The sequence below is a fragment of the Actinia tenebrosa genome, unplaced genomic scaffold (assembly GCF_029948245.1).
Source record: "Actinia tenebrosa isolate PJP-AT-01 unplaced genomic scaffold, QUT_ActTen_1.0 PGA_scaffold0__85_contigs__length_37466705, whole genome shotgun sequence".
Lineage (NCBI taxonomy): Eukaryota > Metazoa > Cnidaria > Anthozoa > Actiniaria > Actiniidae > Actinia > Actinia tenebrosa.
Window position 1 is genome coordinate 36,255,914 of NW_028292569.1, and position 16,037 is coordinate 36,271,950.

Genomic DNA, 16,037 nt, shown 5'->3' on the forward strand with positions numbered 1-16,037 from the left:
TGATTACTTAATTCACTGTCAGATATATACGAAAACACTGCTCCATTCTGGAATAACCGAGAATATTCTCCTTGCTGGTCAAATGTTGCACAAGTCAGGCATTGCAGAACATCATCGACCTCCCCAAGATCAGTTATCAGGACCTCGCATACCATACCGTCAGTCTGTGGAGCTGGTATTAGAGGCAAGCAGAGAATACTATAACTCGTCAAATGATTTATCAGATTCTGCTATGGAATTGGCCAGGTACGAGTCTTAGTTCAAGAATAGCATACAGAGGATTTTGCGTAAAACTACTGTCCGTTTTCGCATTAGGAAAGGTGTTTTCTACATCAACTTGAAATATTTGTATCGTTTCTTTTATATTTTCTTAGAACATGCCTTAACTTGTTCGAGGAACGACCTGTTCAAATCCAGGAAGAATTTAATCTTGTCGAAGCTCTTTCTTTGTTAAATGACTTTGGCATTCAAGTTCTTCCATTGGAAGGTAGGAAAACTAGTAAATACTGTCACTTTTGAATCTATAATGTATCTGCAGTATATTTGAAACCATTTTTTTATTTTAGTACGTCTTTGTGACGATAAGCTTGGTTTGGTTCAAAAGGCTTTAGAAAGCTCGCTTGATGCCTACAAGAAAACGCAAAAGGTAATTTACGTACCGTAGATCAGCGACTGTTAGTATCAGCGACCATAGTCTAGTTTATAATAATAGAGATGGTAATAATCAAAGGGTAAATTATACACTGTGAAAACATGAAAAAAGAGCTCTTTTACTCCGACGAAGGACTAGCGTCCGAGACGTCAGTAAGTTTTTTCATCTATTCACGGTGTATAATTTACCCTTTGATCATTTCTGTTTCATTAGAAACACCGACGCAGCTCACACTAGTTATTAGCTAGTTATCTCTTCTAACATATAGAGATTTTAAATGCTTTAATCTCGATAGCTTTAGTAAAGATATTTTAAATGAAGATTGGAATACTGTATATAGTGCCCAAAATCTAAATGTTATGTGGGATATATGGAAAACCAAAGTTCTAGACATAGTGGAAAAGCATGCCCCAACATGCACTAAGCGGTTTCAATCAAAAAAATCGCCACTAAGGGATTAATCGATCTAAAACAATCGTACATGATCGATACAAATTAAAACTAAGAGCGATATGTTCTTAGGGACCGATCATTGTTTTAGCGGGGAGAGGGAGGAGGAGGAAATTTGTCAGAAACCTGACAAAGATATCCCATTTACAAGTGGTAACGCAAGATACACTAATTATGACATTACCAATGAAATGTTACCGGTATTTCATTAAGCCTGAAGCGAGATGACGTTTTACCCCCGTCTCTAGACCATAATCCTTTTCACAGTGCTTTTGTTCTTTAATTATGACTATTGTTCCTGTATTCTCTAAGGAATCAAAAATTTTAATATGAAAGAATTTTAAAAACTATTATGATATAGAGTCGGGGGTTAAACGTCATCTTGCTTCAGGCTTATTCAAACCCACCACAAAGAGTAAAGTTTTTTCTTTATTATGCATGTCAAAAGCAACCGGCCTTGATATGTTATTTGTTGGCTTGTTCGAGAATGTGCTGATATTGTTTCTTCTATTAGTGAATTATTTAACAATAGGTTAGCCCTAGGCATTTTTCCTGACGAATGGAAGTGTGCCAAAGCGTGAAAGAAGTGACGCAAGCAACTATTGCCAAATATCGGTAATTTCTATAAATTGCTAAGGTATTGCTAAGGTATTCAAAAGATTAATATTGACCGTGGCAACATCAATGCTGTGGTATTCTTAGATCGACACGTTTGATCACGAAATTCTATTTGCTAAACTTCATGCCTATGGAATATAGGGGAATGCCTATAATTGGTTCCGATCCTATTTGAACACCCGCACTCCAAAATGTTCGGTCAATGCCGGTTCACTGTCAGAAACACATACTCTCAAATGCGGTGTTCCTCTGAGAACAATTAAGGGGCCGCTGTTATTCCTACTATAAATAAATGATCTACCTAATTGCCTTTCTCATTCACGACCTAGAATGTATGCAAATTACACTCACTTCACATACGCTGACAATAATATGGATTTGGGTAACATTATTTCTTGCTGCTAACAAAATTACTTTCAATATGACCAAATATGAAACCTTATTTATAAAGCTTTAGTGCAGCCGCACTTCGATTATTGCAGTGCGTTTGGGGTAATTGTGGCAAAAGCTTATCCGATAAACTACAAAGACTTCAAAATCGTGCAGCCAGGGTGTTGACCTTTTCGAGTTTTGACGCTGATGCAAAAAGTCTATTTAAGACTTCTAGACTGGAAAAACCCAAGTGCTCAACGTCAAATTCAAACAACTGCCATAGTTTACAAATCTCTAAACGGCATAACCCCTGAAGATCTAAGTTCTAAATTCGTGCACAGAGGAGCGATACAACCTCATACTCTACGTGACACTAATAACAAACTTGCTATTCCTCTACAACACTTGAAAAACAGTTTTAGTTATCGTGGTGCCGTTATGTGGAATAGTTTTACCTAACAATGTACGACAGGTACGAATTAACACGGCATTCATGAAAAGCAGGTTTTCATTTATTTAATTAATTACTTATTGTATAGATTTTTTATTCTATCTTGTATATATAATTTATTCCAATGTTTTCTAATTTAATCCTGATGAACTTTACTACATTACAAATTTACAGTGTATAAATAAACTGTCCTATCCCTACCGTCCTGAATAAGCGTTGCCGTGCGGATACTTCTTCATATACTGAGTCATTGCTTTCGGTTGTTTTCCTAGATTCTTAGTCTAGCTAGCCTATTGCAAGTGTCAGGGTCAGAAGAACAAACAAGAAAAGGAAGAGTTCTTATTTTAGTAGCGGAAGCAGCTCTCGCTAAAAGTGATTTTACAGCGGCATATGGTATATGCCAGCAGCTAATGAAAGAGGGTTACCATTCTGCCTGGCGTGTCTGCAGGTATGCTTACAATGTTGTGATATGCCATGATGAGAATCAATCAACATTAATTAAGTACTACCTTGTGTGTTTCTCAACAGAGCTGTGGGAGAAAATGAAGATTATAAAGACCTTATAGCTCGGTGACTAAACCTTTTCAGTTCTGCCTACCTACCTCTCTATATAAGTCATATATTTATAACCATATCTAATCAGTTTTTAATGATATTTGTTTTTAGACAGTCGCTGTTATCGTTTGCGTTAACTCACTGTTCTCCAGACGTGATTGAAACATTGATCAACAGTAGGAGCCTAGTAGAAACGCAGGTGCAGAAACACCACCTCAACAAACAGTATTTTTAACCAAAAACCCATACTTATTCCTGTTTTTTTCTTGTTAAAGATCTTGTACAAAGAACTTAGTAGGCACAACGGCAAGGAAGAAGAGGTTTGTAAAATGTTAACTTGTTTATCTAACCTGGAGACCGCAGAGCTGCGGTTTTTCTTATATTCATCTCGAGGGTGGTTTTTTTTTAAAAAGGAGGACGAGGAAGAAAGCGAAGCAAAAAACAAGAAATCACTGCTTTCTCAAATGGCGGGACGTGATTGGTGGAGAGATACAGTGATGTGGATACGACCTTTACATCTTGGTTCTAAAGCCTTGAACGGGCAATGTCCGAATGATAATGAAAGTAACGAGCTCCTCATTCAAAACTTTCACCCCTTCTATCAAACGTTGATGAGGAAGGACAAACAGTACCAGTTAGAGGTAGAGTAACTACTTTATTCTTTTAGACAGTTTGTTCGTTAGTAAGTAGTGAGTTGCGGATAACATGATCGTGTTCAATCTGAAATCATAGGCTGGTCTTCCGTATTCTCAACTTTGTGCTCAAAGGAAATCCAACAGTGAGTTTTATATTAGACACTGTTTGTTACGATTACAAAAACTTTCCGAGTGCCGCGCCGAGGGAAGTATAGAGGAACCGGCAACAGAAGGTAAGTTGCTTATTTGTTGTTTTATCACAATGGTTATAGAATACGCTAGAAAAATCATGGTTATTATATGTATTTCTTTAGTTCTGCTTTCGCTTGCGGATTCAGCGTTAAAGTTTGACACAGCACAAGGTTTGGCGTATCTGTTGGCCTTACCAAAGGTATGAACGTGTTATTGAATATACTGAAACAAACCCGGCTTCTCTTAACCCTAACCACGTTTAATTTTTAGTTTGGAACTGTTGTTCAAACATGTCATACTGATATATATGTCTTTGAAATTTTGAAGCTTTCAGAAGCCAACCAGATATTCCAGAATTACGCCAATGACTACTTCTGCCTTCACCTGGCCACCTATTCCTTCGCTTTAGAGATCTACACCACGATAAACCCTGACGAGACATTGGACCAGCCACCAGTTTATTCCCAGGACCCTGATGACGTCATAACTCACGTGATAAACGAAGTAAACCACATTGTTAAATGTAATTGTCCTGAAGATCTGCAAGATGTTTGTTCGTGTTTGATCAAGTGGTATAATCAGATGACTGACTTTGCGCAAGCGCAGTTGTTACATAGCCTTGGGCGAGGTAAGATGAAGTAACAATTGCCATACCGAACATTTGATTCAAAATGTTAGTTGCTATATGTTTCGCCAATTTAAATGAATTTGTATTTTATTTGAAGGTGTGGACATTGGCCGTTTTGCACGTGATTTGGAGTATAAGAAAGAAACGATTTTAGGTTTGGCAATGTAAGTAAAGAACACTTTGCCTACAACGTTACAGTCACTAAAGGTTGAACCCAAAGCATTTAACGTAGGCATTAAAGGATGAGTCTTGATGAGCTTGATCTACAGAGGAGCAATGATGATAAAGTGATCAATTTACTAAAAAGTTTACATAAAAATCAGGCAATGCACACATAGAAACTAAATTATCCTACTTTTCGGTTATTAGGACAGTTGAAGATAATGTGTTTACGACTGCAATATCATTGGCTGATCGTTATGACATATCTCAATGGGAAGTCCTGATTGGTCATCTAGAGTGGCTGTTTTCAGATAGCAGGTAAGACTAATATGAGCCATGCACAGCACTCAAGAAATAGTCTGTGAGCCTAGTATAAGAATAATTTAACAAATTCATTATTATGTTATATTTTCGTGTAGGATGTTTGTATTTATTAATAGTTACCTTTTGCGATTTTTAACTGAATATATTTTTAAAAATTCAACTATTTTACCTCTTTCATAGTTTTGTTTTTATAAAATGCCAAGTGTGAGATTAATATAAACTAACCTGGTTTTTTTTACCTTCTGAAAAAAAAAAATTATTATTATTGTTATTATTATTATTATTATTATTATTATTATTATTATTGTCGGTTGTTGTTGTTATTGTCGTTGTTATTGTTATTGTTGTTATTAATATTGCAATTATGTTGTCATTATCGTTATTAGAATGGCAACCAAGGAAATACAAGATCGCGTAAATCGTCTAGAAATGATGACTTGCTTGATGAAAGATCCTGTTCAGGTATAATTTGCTCCATCTCTTACATATTCACGATAGGAGAGTACATGAAAGAATATTTTCTACTTTTATTTAGTATGTTACTTTTCTTATTGTAGACCTCTATTAGGATGATGAACAATATTTACCCTACGATAGATGGTACAATGCACGCTCGTTTGATATACTATTACATGTTACTGCAACAGTGTCAAGAGAAAAATGCCCCAGTACAGGTTAGTATGTAACACGGTAGGTAATAAAAGGAAATGATACGAGGTTACTGTATCCCAGTACAGGTTAGCATGTAACACGGTAGGTAATAAAAGGAAATGATACGAGGTTACTGTATCCCGGTACAGGTTAGCATGTTACACGGTAGGTAACAATCTCGTACCCAGAGCCCTTATTTCTTACTGCGCATGCTCGACGAAATAATTGGGCTCTGGAAAACTCCAATATTTCCTGTGCTGTGATTGGTTCTCGAGAACAAAGAAAGATACCGGAAGTAAGAATTACAGTACTAGGGAAAATAAACGATATGGCGTCCCGAATCACAGGTAGCCCAAGCTTGGTTTCTGTGGTGTCCTGTTATAAGGAAATGTATGGGGAATCATCAAAAATTTCAATAAAATCATCAAAACGTGAAATAAAGCCTCGAAATTTTACCCTATCATTGAGAAATAGCACTTCTTTCGCTCTGCGTGGTTATTTTTTGAATTTAGCCCGTTTTAAGTCTTCGTATCGTAAATGCGGATTCGATTTGTATATCGTATTTCTTCGAAATTATGGTGAGTGTATTTTTTAACGGCCTAAGATACAAAAGTATTTAACTTATGATTTCGAAAATTATGGTGAGTGTATTTTTTAACGGCCTAAGCTACAAAAGTATTTAACTTATGATTTCGAAAATTATGGTGAGTGTATTTTTTAACGGCCTAAGATACAAAAGTATTTAACTTATGATTTCGAAAATTATGGTGAGTGTATTTTTTAACGGCCTAAGATACGAAAGTATTTAACTTATAATTTCGAAAATTATGGTGAGTGTATTTTTTAACAGCCTAAGATACAAAAGTATTTAACTTATAATTTCGAAGAAATACGATATCCAAATCGAATCCGCATTTACGATACGAAGACTTCCGGCGTGACCTCGGGTCGGTTGCCGAAAGAAATCCGTTGAACTGGTGTACAGTGAGCTCCAAGTACGGGTCAGAACAAGCGAGGTAGTATGTGAATACAGGCAAATTTCATGGCTTAAAGACGCGAAGACTAATCTCTAATACGACTTTCTCGGTTCTATAGGGATGTGAGAAAAGAGTCATGACTAAAATTTGGCGCTGGAAAGAAAATTCGAAGACGTACGAGGTTTCAAAGACTCGTGATGGCTCGCTTTTGGATCCCGAGTTTCCAACCTTCTCTTATTTCTTACTGGTGGGGAAAAAAATCCTTAAAACGGGCTAAATTCAAAAAATAACCACGCAGAGCGAAAGAAGTGCTATTTCTCAATGATAGGGTAAAATTTCGAGGCTTTATTTCACGTTTTGATGATTTTATTGAAATTTTTGATGATTCCCCATACATTTCCTTATAACAGGACACCACAGAAACCAAGCTTGGGCTACCTGTGATTTCCCAAGCGCAATTCACATGCTCGTTGAACATCGTCCGCCATTTTGAATTTACCTAGTGTGTCATAATGCGCATGTGCGAGAAACCCAGAATCTGGGTCTTCCGGTTTGGAGTTTTCCAGAGCCCAATTATTTCGTCGAGAATGCGTAGTAAGAAATAAGGGCTCTGGGTACGAGATTGGGTAGGTAATAAAAGGAAATGATACGAGGTTACTTTATCCCAGTACAGGTTAGCATGTAACACGGTAGGTAATAAAAGGAAATGATACGAGGTTACTTTATCCCAGTACAGGTTATTATGTAACACGGTAGGTAATAAAAGGAAATGATACGAGGTTACTGTATCCCAGTCGCCGCGGGTTTGATCTAGACTCCTCCGCATGCATCTCTCTTGTCTCTTCTCTCCTTTTGAGTATTGGGCTTCCTGTGTCTTTAAGATGAGGGAATCCCAATTCGCGACACAGGAATCCCAATTCAACAAAAAAGAGACGAAAGATGCCTGCGGAGGAGGCTAGGTTTGATCCATCATTTACGTATACACCTATTACAAAAAATGTTGTCGGTGGCCGGAAATCTGAAATCTAACACTGAGTGGCACGCTGCAAATTGTTTCCTTTTTAGAATGCGAACATGAAGTAGGCCCTTTGAGTTGGAAACAGTGATTTTTCGTATCTTAGCCAGAAAACATCAAAGACACAACAATCATTCCATTAAGTCTCAGATTGCCTATTTTAGATCTTGTGACCGACAATGTTTTTTGAAATAGGTGTAGAATTTTTCTTGTCCACACAAAAGTCTATTCATTGAATCGTCTTGTCTCGTCGATAAACCCGATTATTTTTGTGTGATGCAAGAGAAACCTCGGTTTTTGTAACCGATAAGGTGGTGTTGGTTCAGAACCAACCAAGTATATTGTACCATATAAAAAAGGTATAGTATAGTGCCATTTTATATCTGATTGACTTGTGTGTTTAATGCAGGATGTACTTGATGCTCAAACGCATGTCAAAGTTCTAAAGAAATTGAAGTCTGCTGCACCAGGTAGCTATACAGTTGGTTAAATCTTAGTCAACTGAACAAAATAGTATAGTAAACGAGTTCTTTGGTGTAATTCATCGACAGGGCTTGATTACAAGAAACTTATTTTCGGTACATCACCTTTACAAGTCATGGCCACTGTACTTAGCAGCAGCAATGTTCATTTACTTGCAAAACTGGGATCTAAGATTCCTACAAAGGCAAGCTACTTATGTACATGTGTATAGCTGTCGATCGTTAGTTAATTGTCATCCTGTGGTTTGACGATGAAGATGTTCTCAGCGGATGTACTAAAATATGTTGTACTTACTTTAATATCTTTTCCAGGATGGAGGCTTCATCAGCCCGAGCGAGGTTTTTCGAACCTTTACGGAGAACCTCTTTTGGAAAGGAGAACAGAAATCAAAAGAAAACGGGCAGGATGACACGGTATAAGGAAACTCCCGCCATTGAAAGCCGGTTGAAATTTAATATTAAAGGATTTGATGTTGTTTTACAGATCGACTGGGTTCATCGCTACGACGCTTGTCATAAGTTCTTTACACGTTTAACCCCTACAGACCTCGTTAAACTGGTCGATAATATGACATTCAGTGAGCAAGCTGTGGATACGTTACCCTTAGAAAGAAGAGTAGATATAGTCAACAGGTCACTTAGATTTGTACGCCAGCAGGATGCAGCACTTAAGAAAAAAGGTGTCCCAGATGGCGAAGAGCTGAGGTCAGTATTCGAACAAACAAAACAGAGTTATAAGATTAATAAGAGTTTCTCTCATAAGAGCCGGCCTGTTTAGTTTACTTAGTACTTTGTCCACAGACAAGAAAACTGCGATGGAATGACGTACGAGAAAGTTGCCCTTCATCTAGAACAGTCTGCAAGACATCTCGAGTCTATGACAGATGGGATAATCTACGAACTTATTAATTTGGATGAGGTTTGGAACAGTTATATGAACAGACACAAACTGATCAACGTCGTTGGATACGGATGTGAATGTGTTGTTGTTTTTACCTTCACAGGATAATAATACCCAGTACGCTCGCCTGTACGATCTCACCCGTTCTTCACCCGATCTAATGAATACCTTAGTATCAAACATGATCACCAATGGTGTATCTCTGGAAAGTGCAAACAATTTGCTCAGATTGGCTTCCCGACAAACCCATCAGTCTTGGAGAGTTATTCATGCCCTTCAAGATTGTTTAACAAGAATTCTTAATGCGCTGAGGTAAGCCGAGCACATTGGGTACATTTCATATTAGTTAGTAAAATACCCCAAAAATGCAATCATAATTTTTGTTAACTTCGGCAGCGACCCAGAAAACACATCGTTTAAGACGTCGTGTCCTTCGAAAAATGTCATGGAGGTCTTCGAGAACATCATCATGACGGTCAGCAGTCACATCAAAAACGGAGGGAGCCTGGTAACGCAAGAGGACGTCCTTTCCATTCTGCGACCATTCTGCGCTAATGTACTCGTACCTGCTAAAGTGAAAACTGCGGTGTTACATACTTTGGAAGGCTATTTTGATTTTAGCGGGGAAGACACATTTTTACTTCTTTTCTATCAGACAGAAGCCATTGTTACTGCAAATTGGAAAAAAGAGGTAAAACCAAAGTGAATTTGGGTAACAATATTTTGCGGTAACCTGTAATAACTCACTTGTGCGGGCATACTAATCACGAAGATGAAGATAAAAAACTAGTACTATACGGCCATGCATGAGGATAATAATGACGACGATGACGAAAAAAATGACGATGATGATAAAAACGGAAAAAATACCTCGAAAGTGGATATGGTTTGTCCTAGTGAGAAAAACAGGAGCAAGGACGGATCCAGGGGGAAGGGTCGTTTTTTGTGCTTAAAAAGAATGTACTCTTCGTCCCCCCCCCCCCCCCCCCCCCCCCACGCGTCTTTTACGTGGTGCCCCTTAAACGAAGTACCCTGAACCTCTTATCGAGAAAATGATGGTTATAAATAATCATAAAGGCCATTTTTCAATAATTATTTTTGGGGGACTTGACGGACGGCTATACAGTTTACAATCACGAGGGTTTGTTAGTTATTGATGTCCCCAAGTCCAGGCTGTTGTACCGGGCGACAATCCCCTACTCTTGCACGAATGATACAACAGGATCTTTAACGTCCACTTTCTTTATACGGGTTTAGAGAGTGTAAGCTGACGGGAAGTCCGGTCTTACGTCTTTATCCACGAAGACGCGAAGTTCTAACCATTTGTAGATAGAGAAACAAAGGCAGCAACTTCTCCTCACCTATTTAAACACCCTGAGAGCTGGTTGCCCAGGGGTGCCAACCCGCGACCTCCATGGTCCGCCGGCCAACCGAGCCAACCGGTTGTCGGTTTTTAATAACTTCGAAAAATAATATATATTATTTGTATAGCGCAAATCATTAGCATGTGGATGTAATCAAATGCGGCAAGAAGCATTTACTTCTTTTATTATTTAATGGGTGTATTTTGTTTAGCTCTTGCCAGACGATATCGATAGCGACGGGAAAAGGCACGATTTATTTATGGAGCTGTTAAAGCGAGCAACCTCCTTGCAAGAACTCTTATCAGTTGGTACACTTCTTCATATATGGCCTGTTTTAGCAGCAACTGAACTCAGGTAGATGTATTTAGTTATTATTAACATGTTTAAAATGATACCTATTCCTTGCTTATATTCCAAGCACGATACATGAAAAATACGTGTGCTCAATAAGTTTTGGCCCAATAATTAAAGCTTTCTTATTGTGCAGTGAACATGATCCAGAGATCAATCCTTGGATTCAGTTAATGCAAAAGATGATAGAGTATGGTGATGATGGACAACATTTCCTAGGATTGATGAAAAATACTGCTATTTCTACAGCGCTTGGAGTGCAGGTACATAGATATAACCAAGAAGTCCAGAAGACATAACACATACGCTGTGAATTTTACCAGCTATCTTGATAAATATGGTGGATTATGACAAACGGTCTTCGTTTCTTGGTGCTGACCAAGAGAGACGCAGGCTCTGGGGACGAGATTTGTTCCCAAAGCTTGTTATAGTTTACTGACCATGCTGGAGGAAATAATTGTTTTCAAAATGCGCATTAAAAACTAAAGGTTCTGTGAACGACATTGGTTGAATGAATCAGGAGTGGTCCAGGTTAGAGTGGCGAGGATAGTATCGCTAGTTTATACAGTGGCCCACAAGTGCACAGAAATTTCAAACCTCCACCACACCAAATTCAAAACACTTCCACCTCATTCCAAAAGCTCACACCAGTTAATGTAAAACGCTCAAGTCGAATTCAAAACTGTAACACCGAATTCAAAATGCTCACCCCGAATTCTAAACGCTCACACAGAATTCAAAATTCTGCACACCGAATTCAAAACGCTCACGTCGAATTCAAAACTCTCACATCGAATTCGAATCACTCGCATCAAATTCCTCCACACCAAATTCCAATTCTAATCTCTCACACCAAATTTTAATCACTCACACCAAATTCCAGGTGAGATGTAAGAACCAATGAATTGGCACTACTAACTCAGGCTGTGTTTACACGGTACCCAACGAATTTTTAACCGGTCAACAAGTTGTTGTATGTTTAGGGGTTTCGTTCACACCCGCATACATTATGAACGAGCCTAAATTTAGTATGAAGACTGTCACGTGATTAATGGATGAACATTTTTTTACAGTGCTGCCACTACGTGTTTGATATTCTACTAAGCAGCAGTCGCTGTCCAGATGTAGTTGCGCTCAAGTTTGGCCTTAGGACTGGGCACAAAGAACTTCATCATGCAGTAATAGCACGAATGACAAACTTAACGGTAGATAATCAAACTTCTGCACATTACCATTTTTAAAAACAATTAATAATCATTAATAATTGAAACCATATGTTGATGCGATATATGTATTTTTTCAGGTAAACGAAGAAACTTGTGATGACGAACTTCTAGAGAGTTTGGTTTTGTCTAACCTTGCACCAGAAGTAGCAAAAACACCTTTCTTAAAGCCTTTATTCAAATTTGTGTTGGGAAATAGTCGGTCAAACGAGAAAGAGAGTGGTGTTGAGGGTGTATGCGTAAAGAAGGTAGCAGCTCAACTACAGTCTGCTGGTTATTCCGCTGAAGCAGGCTCACTATTGTTGAGCTACCATAGGGTACCTGTAGTATTAAGAACATTAGACAGTGCGTTAGGTACACTCTCCGAGTGGCTTAAAAGATAGATTTAGCCAAAGATGGTCGTTGGTTTATTCTCGGTGTTGTCATATTGTGATATAAGTGCAAGGATCCCACAATTTTAATTTTTTATTACTAAACACTAGCCATTATGAGACATCACATTTACAATAAACATTGTTGAAACCTCGAGTTTAATGATGGTGCTTTTTAACTACTGTTTGTGAGAACCAGTCAAAATTTGCATATTTAATGGAGCCTGGGCTGACGTCACATTCAGTAACATAATGGAAGTATAAATCTTCATAAGGGCGCAACGTTCAAATGAAGAAATATGAAGCATCAATACTGAAAGTATTGTATCAGGGGTTAAATGTATTTTAAAAGCTATAGAGTGGAAACAAGGCTTAATAACTACTTAGTAACTCATTATCACTCGTACCGGCACAGACCAAAAGAACCTTTGAGTGTTAAACAATAAAATGAAACTGGTAAATTCCAATAGGTCCTTTTGGCTGATGTGAATGAATACTAACCCTGGTACCTTGGTCAAGAAGAAAGATCATATCATATGCCCGAAAATGAGAAAAAGATCAGGGGTGGATCCAGGAATTTTTAGCATGGGGGTCTATTACAAAGGCTTTACCAGCAATTGGAGGTTGAGTGTTACCATAGTTAATGGAGCAGAATGGTTTGGAAACTCCATAGAACAAAGCTATTGTTTTGTGTTTGATGTTGAATCATACCATCACGTGATGCTGACCCTGCACAATGGACCAAAGCAAGTATGGCTGAAAAAACTGGTATCATTATTTTCATGTATGAACATTTTGAAGTGAAAACTTTCATTCAATGACCAAAAACACAAATAATATTTCCTCGCAGATACAGTTAAGTTACTAGATGATAAATAAGAAAGCATGAAAAAAGGCAATTTCCTTTTCAATAAACAATTTGCATTAATCATATAGGATCAATTAACAAATAAGTATTTTAGAGCGTTTTTTAAGGTTAAAATTTTATATATTCCCAAATACTATGAAGAAACGGAGCAACTTTATTTCTCTGTGCAGGGTCAACATATAATAATGGATAAAGTCGAACAACCTAGAACAATAGGTTTCCCAACCATTCCACTACATTAACTATGCTGTTACTAACGATATACTGAGAAATTTGAGCAGGGGGGTGACTTGTCATCCCTTTTACCACCCCTGTAGATTGCCTTGCCCTTTCTAATAACATGAACTGGCCATATTATTTACCACTAGACATACTCTGACAGGGAAAGCAGAGCAGCTGGGATACAGCTCCAACACTTCTTGCCAATATCCACTACTAATCTGCTATATTTTCCAATCTTATGGCTTATGCATACCAGTCTCATATCTTAGTGTTCATCAACTTTGCTTTCATAATACAAAGTTTTGCAGAAGTGTGTATTGAGATGTTACAAAAGGTAATCTTCCTTGCAACTTGTCTTACAATTTTGTTGCTGCAAATGCTGTAGAAAATAGAATCGAGTTGTTTACCACAACCAAATTGCCATACATTGCTTGGTGTAACACCATTCCTGCAACTTTCTTTTAAACGATTTATTACAGCCAATGTTTTATTGTACATAAATTATTAAACAAGATCATTTGTGTAATGAATAAAATGTGATGCATGAAACATTGCCCTGCAGATGCAACTGCACAACAAAATTGCAAGACAAGTTGTAAGAAAAATTGCAAAAACATGCATCCTTTTTAATCATTCTGTTGAATACTGTTTGCCATATCTTAGAAGCTTATATACTTTTCATTAATTATGAAAGTAAATATGGTGGAATAAAGGAAAACTAAAATGAATGGTACACAAAAAACACTTGTTCAATGAAGCTCAATTACTTTATTACATGTTATTTAGCACTGACAGAATCTCTCAAGCTGGATGCTCTGCGCTTCTTCATGAGGGTCTCATGTCGTTTATCCTTGGCCTCCTTAGCACGTTTTGCCAAGAGTTTAGCATAATCTGCTGCTTCCTGCTTGGCTTTTCCTGCTCTTTGCCTTTTCAGGGCCATGCGCATCCTCTTGCGCTGGAGTACCACTGGGGTAACGAGGCGCTGAATTTTGGGTGCTTTGGACTTAGGCTTCTTTCCTTCTACTTCAGGAAGTGGTCTTCTGATAACATACTGGCGCACATCATCTTCTTTAGACAGATTGAACATCTTCCTGATTCTTCCTGCTCTCTTAGGTCCAAGACGCCGTGGGATAGTAGTGTCAGTAAGACCAGGAATGTCTTGTTCACCTTTCTTCACAATCACAAGACTCAACACGCTAAGGGCAGAATCAACTATGCATCCTCTGACAGACTTGCGTTTGCGCTCCCCAGTACGACGTGGTCTATAGCAGCTGTGTCCCTTTGATAGCAGGAGCCTGACACGACCGTTTGTCATAACACCTTGCTTCATTGGAAACCCTTGTTTATCATTCCCACCAGTGATCCTGAATACATATCCCTGTGAAAACCAAAATCCAAAAGTTACAGAGGGGCAACCATAAACTTCAAAGTAACAAAAACAAAAATTGAATGGTTGCAACTGGTATCTCATATAGGGTACATCACGATGTAACAATACAATGGTTGCCTTTGTTTTCATGTAAATAATCCAATCACAATGTGTCATTAAAGCTAAAATAGGGAAAATCTACAAGTTCCCGATCGTCAAACTATGATATTTTCAGCAAGTACCAAAAGGTGCTTGGAGTACATTAGTGACTGCTAGATCAACATGCTAATTTTACCTTCCATTCATCGCCAAGGCAATCACCAGGGACCTCCATTGCCATTCGTTTATCATAAAAGCTTCTCCTACAGAAAAACAGATAATAGGGTTATGTTAGTCTTATAATAATCTTATATGGTGCAACAAACTTTTTGAAGCTAGCTCAACAAGTGTCTGTCAAAGACAAACAAAATTTTACATAAATGTATTATATTCTCCAATGAGCTGATTATTTATACTTCCACTTACACTTTTTTCTCATCTTCAATTTCAATGAGCTTCTGACAGCCAGTATTTGGATAAGCTATATTGAGCTAAATGAATAAAAACAAAACAAAATAAGCACCAACATTAACTCTTCTTAGCAAAATGAAGTCAACAATATATGCATTGGCTCATATTACAAGGTTAACTGGCTTGCATGGTTCCCCTGAAAACCTCCACGCAAAGACAGCATGATAGTTTTCGAGAATATGAATATAAATGTTAACTTGAATAATATTTGGGATACTAAGTACAGGAACACTGTACTACAGTGCTATATACGAATGCATTTCAAAGACAGTAGGTTTCACATGTGTTTAAGCGAGTAATTTTATAAGTATCGTAATAACAGCTTTGAAACGTATACAATAATTGTCGCAATTGAAAAATATACGATTTTAGTCCAATGGATAAATTACTAGAACCAGCCTTTCACGACTATGAAAGTAAAAACAATCCGTCTCATAATAAGAGATATTAGACCCATCGTTCTAATAAAACTGGACTTTTATATTTAACAATAATTATATTTTATTCTGTCAGTACCATTTTGTCCTTAAACTCAAGAGAAAAGTGTTATTTTTACCTTCATTTTGATCTTCTCTCTATCGAGAAGAAACCTCAACAGAAGCAAGGGAAAAGAGGACGACGTGAGGAGCGCAAA

At 37.7% G+C, this 16,037-nt stretch overlaps 2 protein-coding genes across 2 annotated transcripts in view; one reads left to right on the forward strand and one right to left on the reverse strand.

Moving 5' to 3' along the window:
- Positions 1–12,841, forward strand: part of LOC116294614 (NBAS subunit of NRZ tethering complex) — a 46,873-nt gene extending 34,032 nt beyond the window's left edge. Inside the window, exons 40-65 of the mRNA XM_031702250.2 lie at positions 23–246; positions 375–487; positions 567–646; positions 2,816–2,991; positions 3,072–3,113; positions 3,210–3,297; positions 3,374–3,418; positions 3,512–3,739; positions 3,831–3,966; positions 4,048–4,124; positions 4,253–4,553; positions 4,651–4,717; positions 4,923–5,033; positions 5,426–5,501; positions 5,597–5,713; positions 8,092–8,152; positions 8,234–8,349; positions 8,477–8,578; positions 8,649–8,869; positions 8,966–9,083; positions 9,169–9,377; positions 9,462–9,756; positions 10,641–10,783; positions 10,917–11,043; positions 11,854–11,985; positions 12,084–12,841. Of these exons, the coding sequence (XP_031558110.2) occupies positions 23–246; positions 375–487; positions 567–646; positions 2,816–2,991; positions 3,072–3,113; positions 3,210–3,297; positions 3,374–3,418; positions 3,512–3,739; positions 3,831–3,966; positions 4,048–4,124; positions 4,253–4,553; positions 4,651–4,717; positions 4,923–5,033; positions 5,426–5,501; positions 5,597–5,713; positions 8,092–8,152; positions 8,234–8,349; positions 8,477–8,578; positions 8,649–8,869; positions 8,966–9,083; positions 9,169–9,377; positions 9,462–9,756; positions 10,641–10,783; positions 10,917–11,043; positions 11,854–11,985; positions 12,084–12,386 (3,708 nt within the window). The 3' untranslated portion in view covers positions 12,387–12,841. The remainder of the gene's footprint in view (positions 1–22; positions 247–374; positions 488–566; positions 647–2,815; positions 2,992–3,071; positions 3,114–3,209; positions 3,298–3,373; positions 3,419–3,511; positions 3,740–3,830; positions 3,967–4,047; positions 4,125–4,252; positions 4,554–4,650; positions 4,718–4,922; positions 5,034–5,425; positions 5,502–5,596; positions 5,714–8,091; positions 8,153–8,233; positions 8,350–8,476; positions 8,579–8,648; positions 8,870–8,965; positions 9,084–9,168; positions 9,378–9,461; positions 9,757–10,640; positions 10,784–10,916; positions 11,044–11,853; positions 11,986–12,083) is intronic.
- A 1,376-nt stretch (positions 12,842–14,217) lies between these two features.
- Positions 14,218–16,028, reverse strand: LOC116294612 (small ribosomal subunit protein eS6). The gene is made up of 4 exons (XM_031702249.2): positions 15,960–16,028; positions 15,359–15,423; positions 15,129–15,195; positions 14,218–14,842 (listed from the first exon to the last, which is right to left on the reverse strand). The coding sequence occupies exons 1-4, from the start codon at positions 15,963–15,965 to the stop codon at positions 14,243–14,245; spliced, it is 738 nt and encodes a 245-aa protein (XP_031558109.1). The 5' UTR covers positions 15,966–16,028; the 3' UTR covers positions 14,218–14,242.
- Positions 16,029–16,037: the final 9 nt, after the last annotated feature.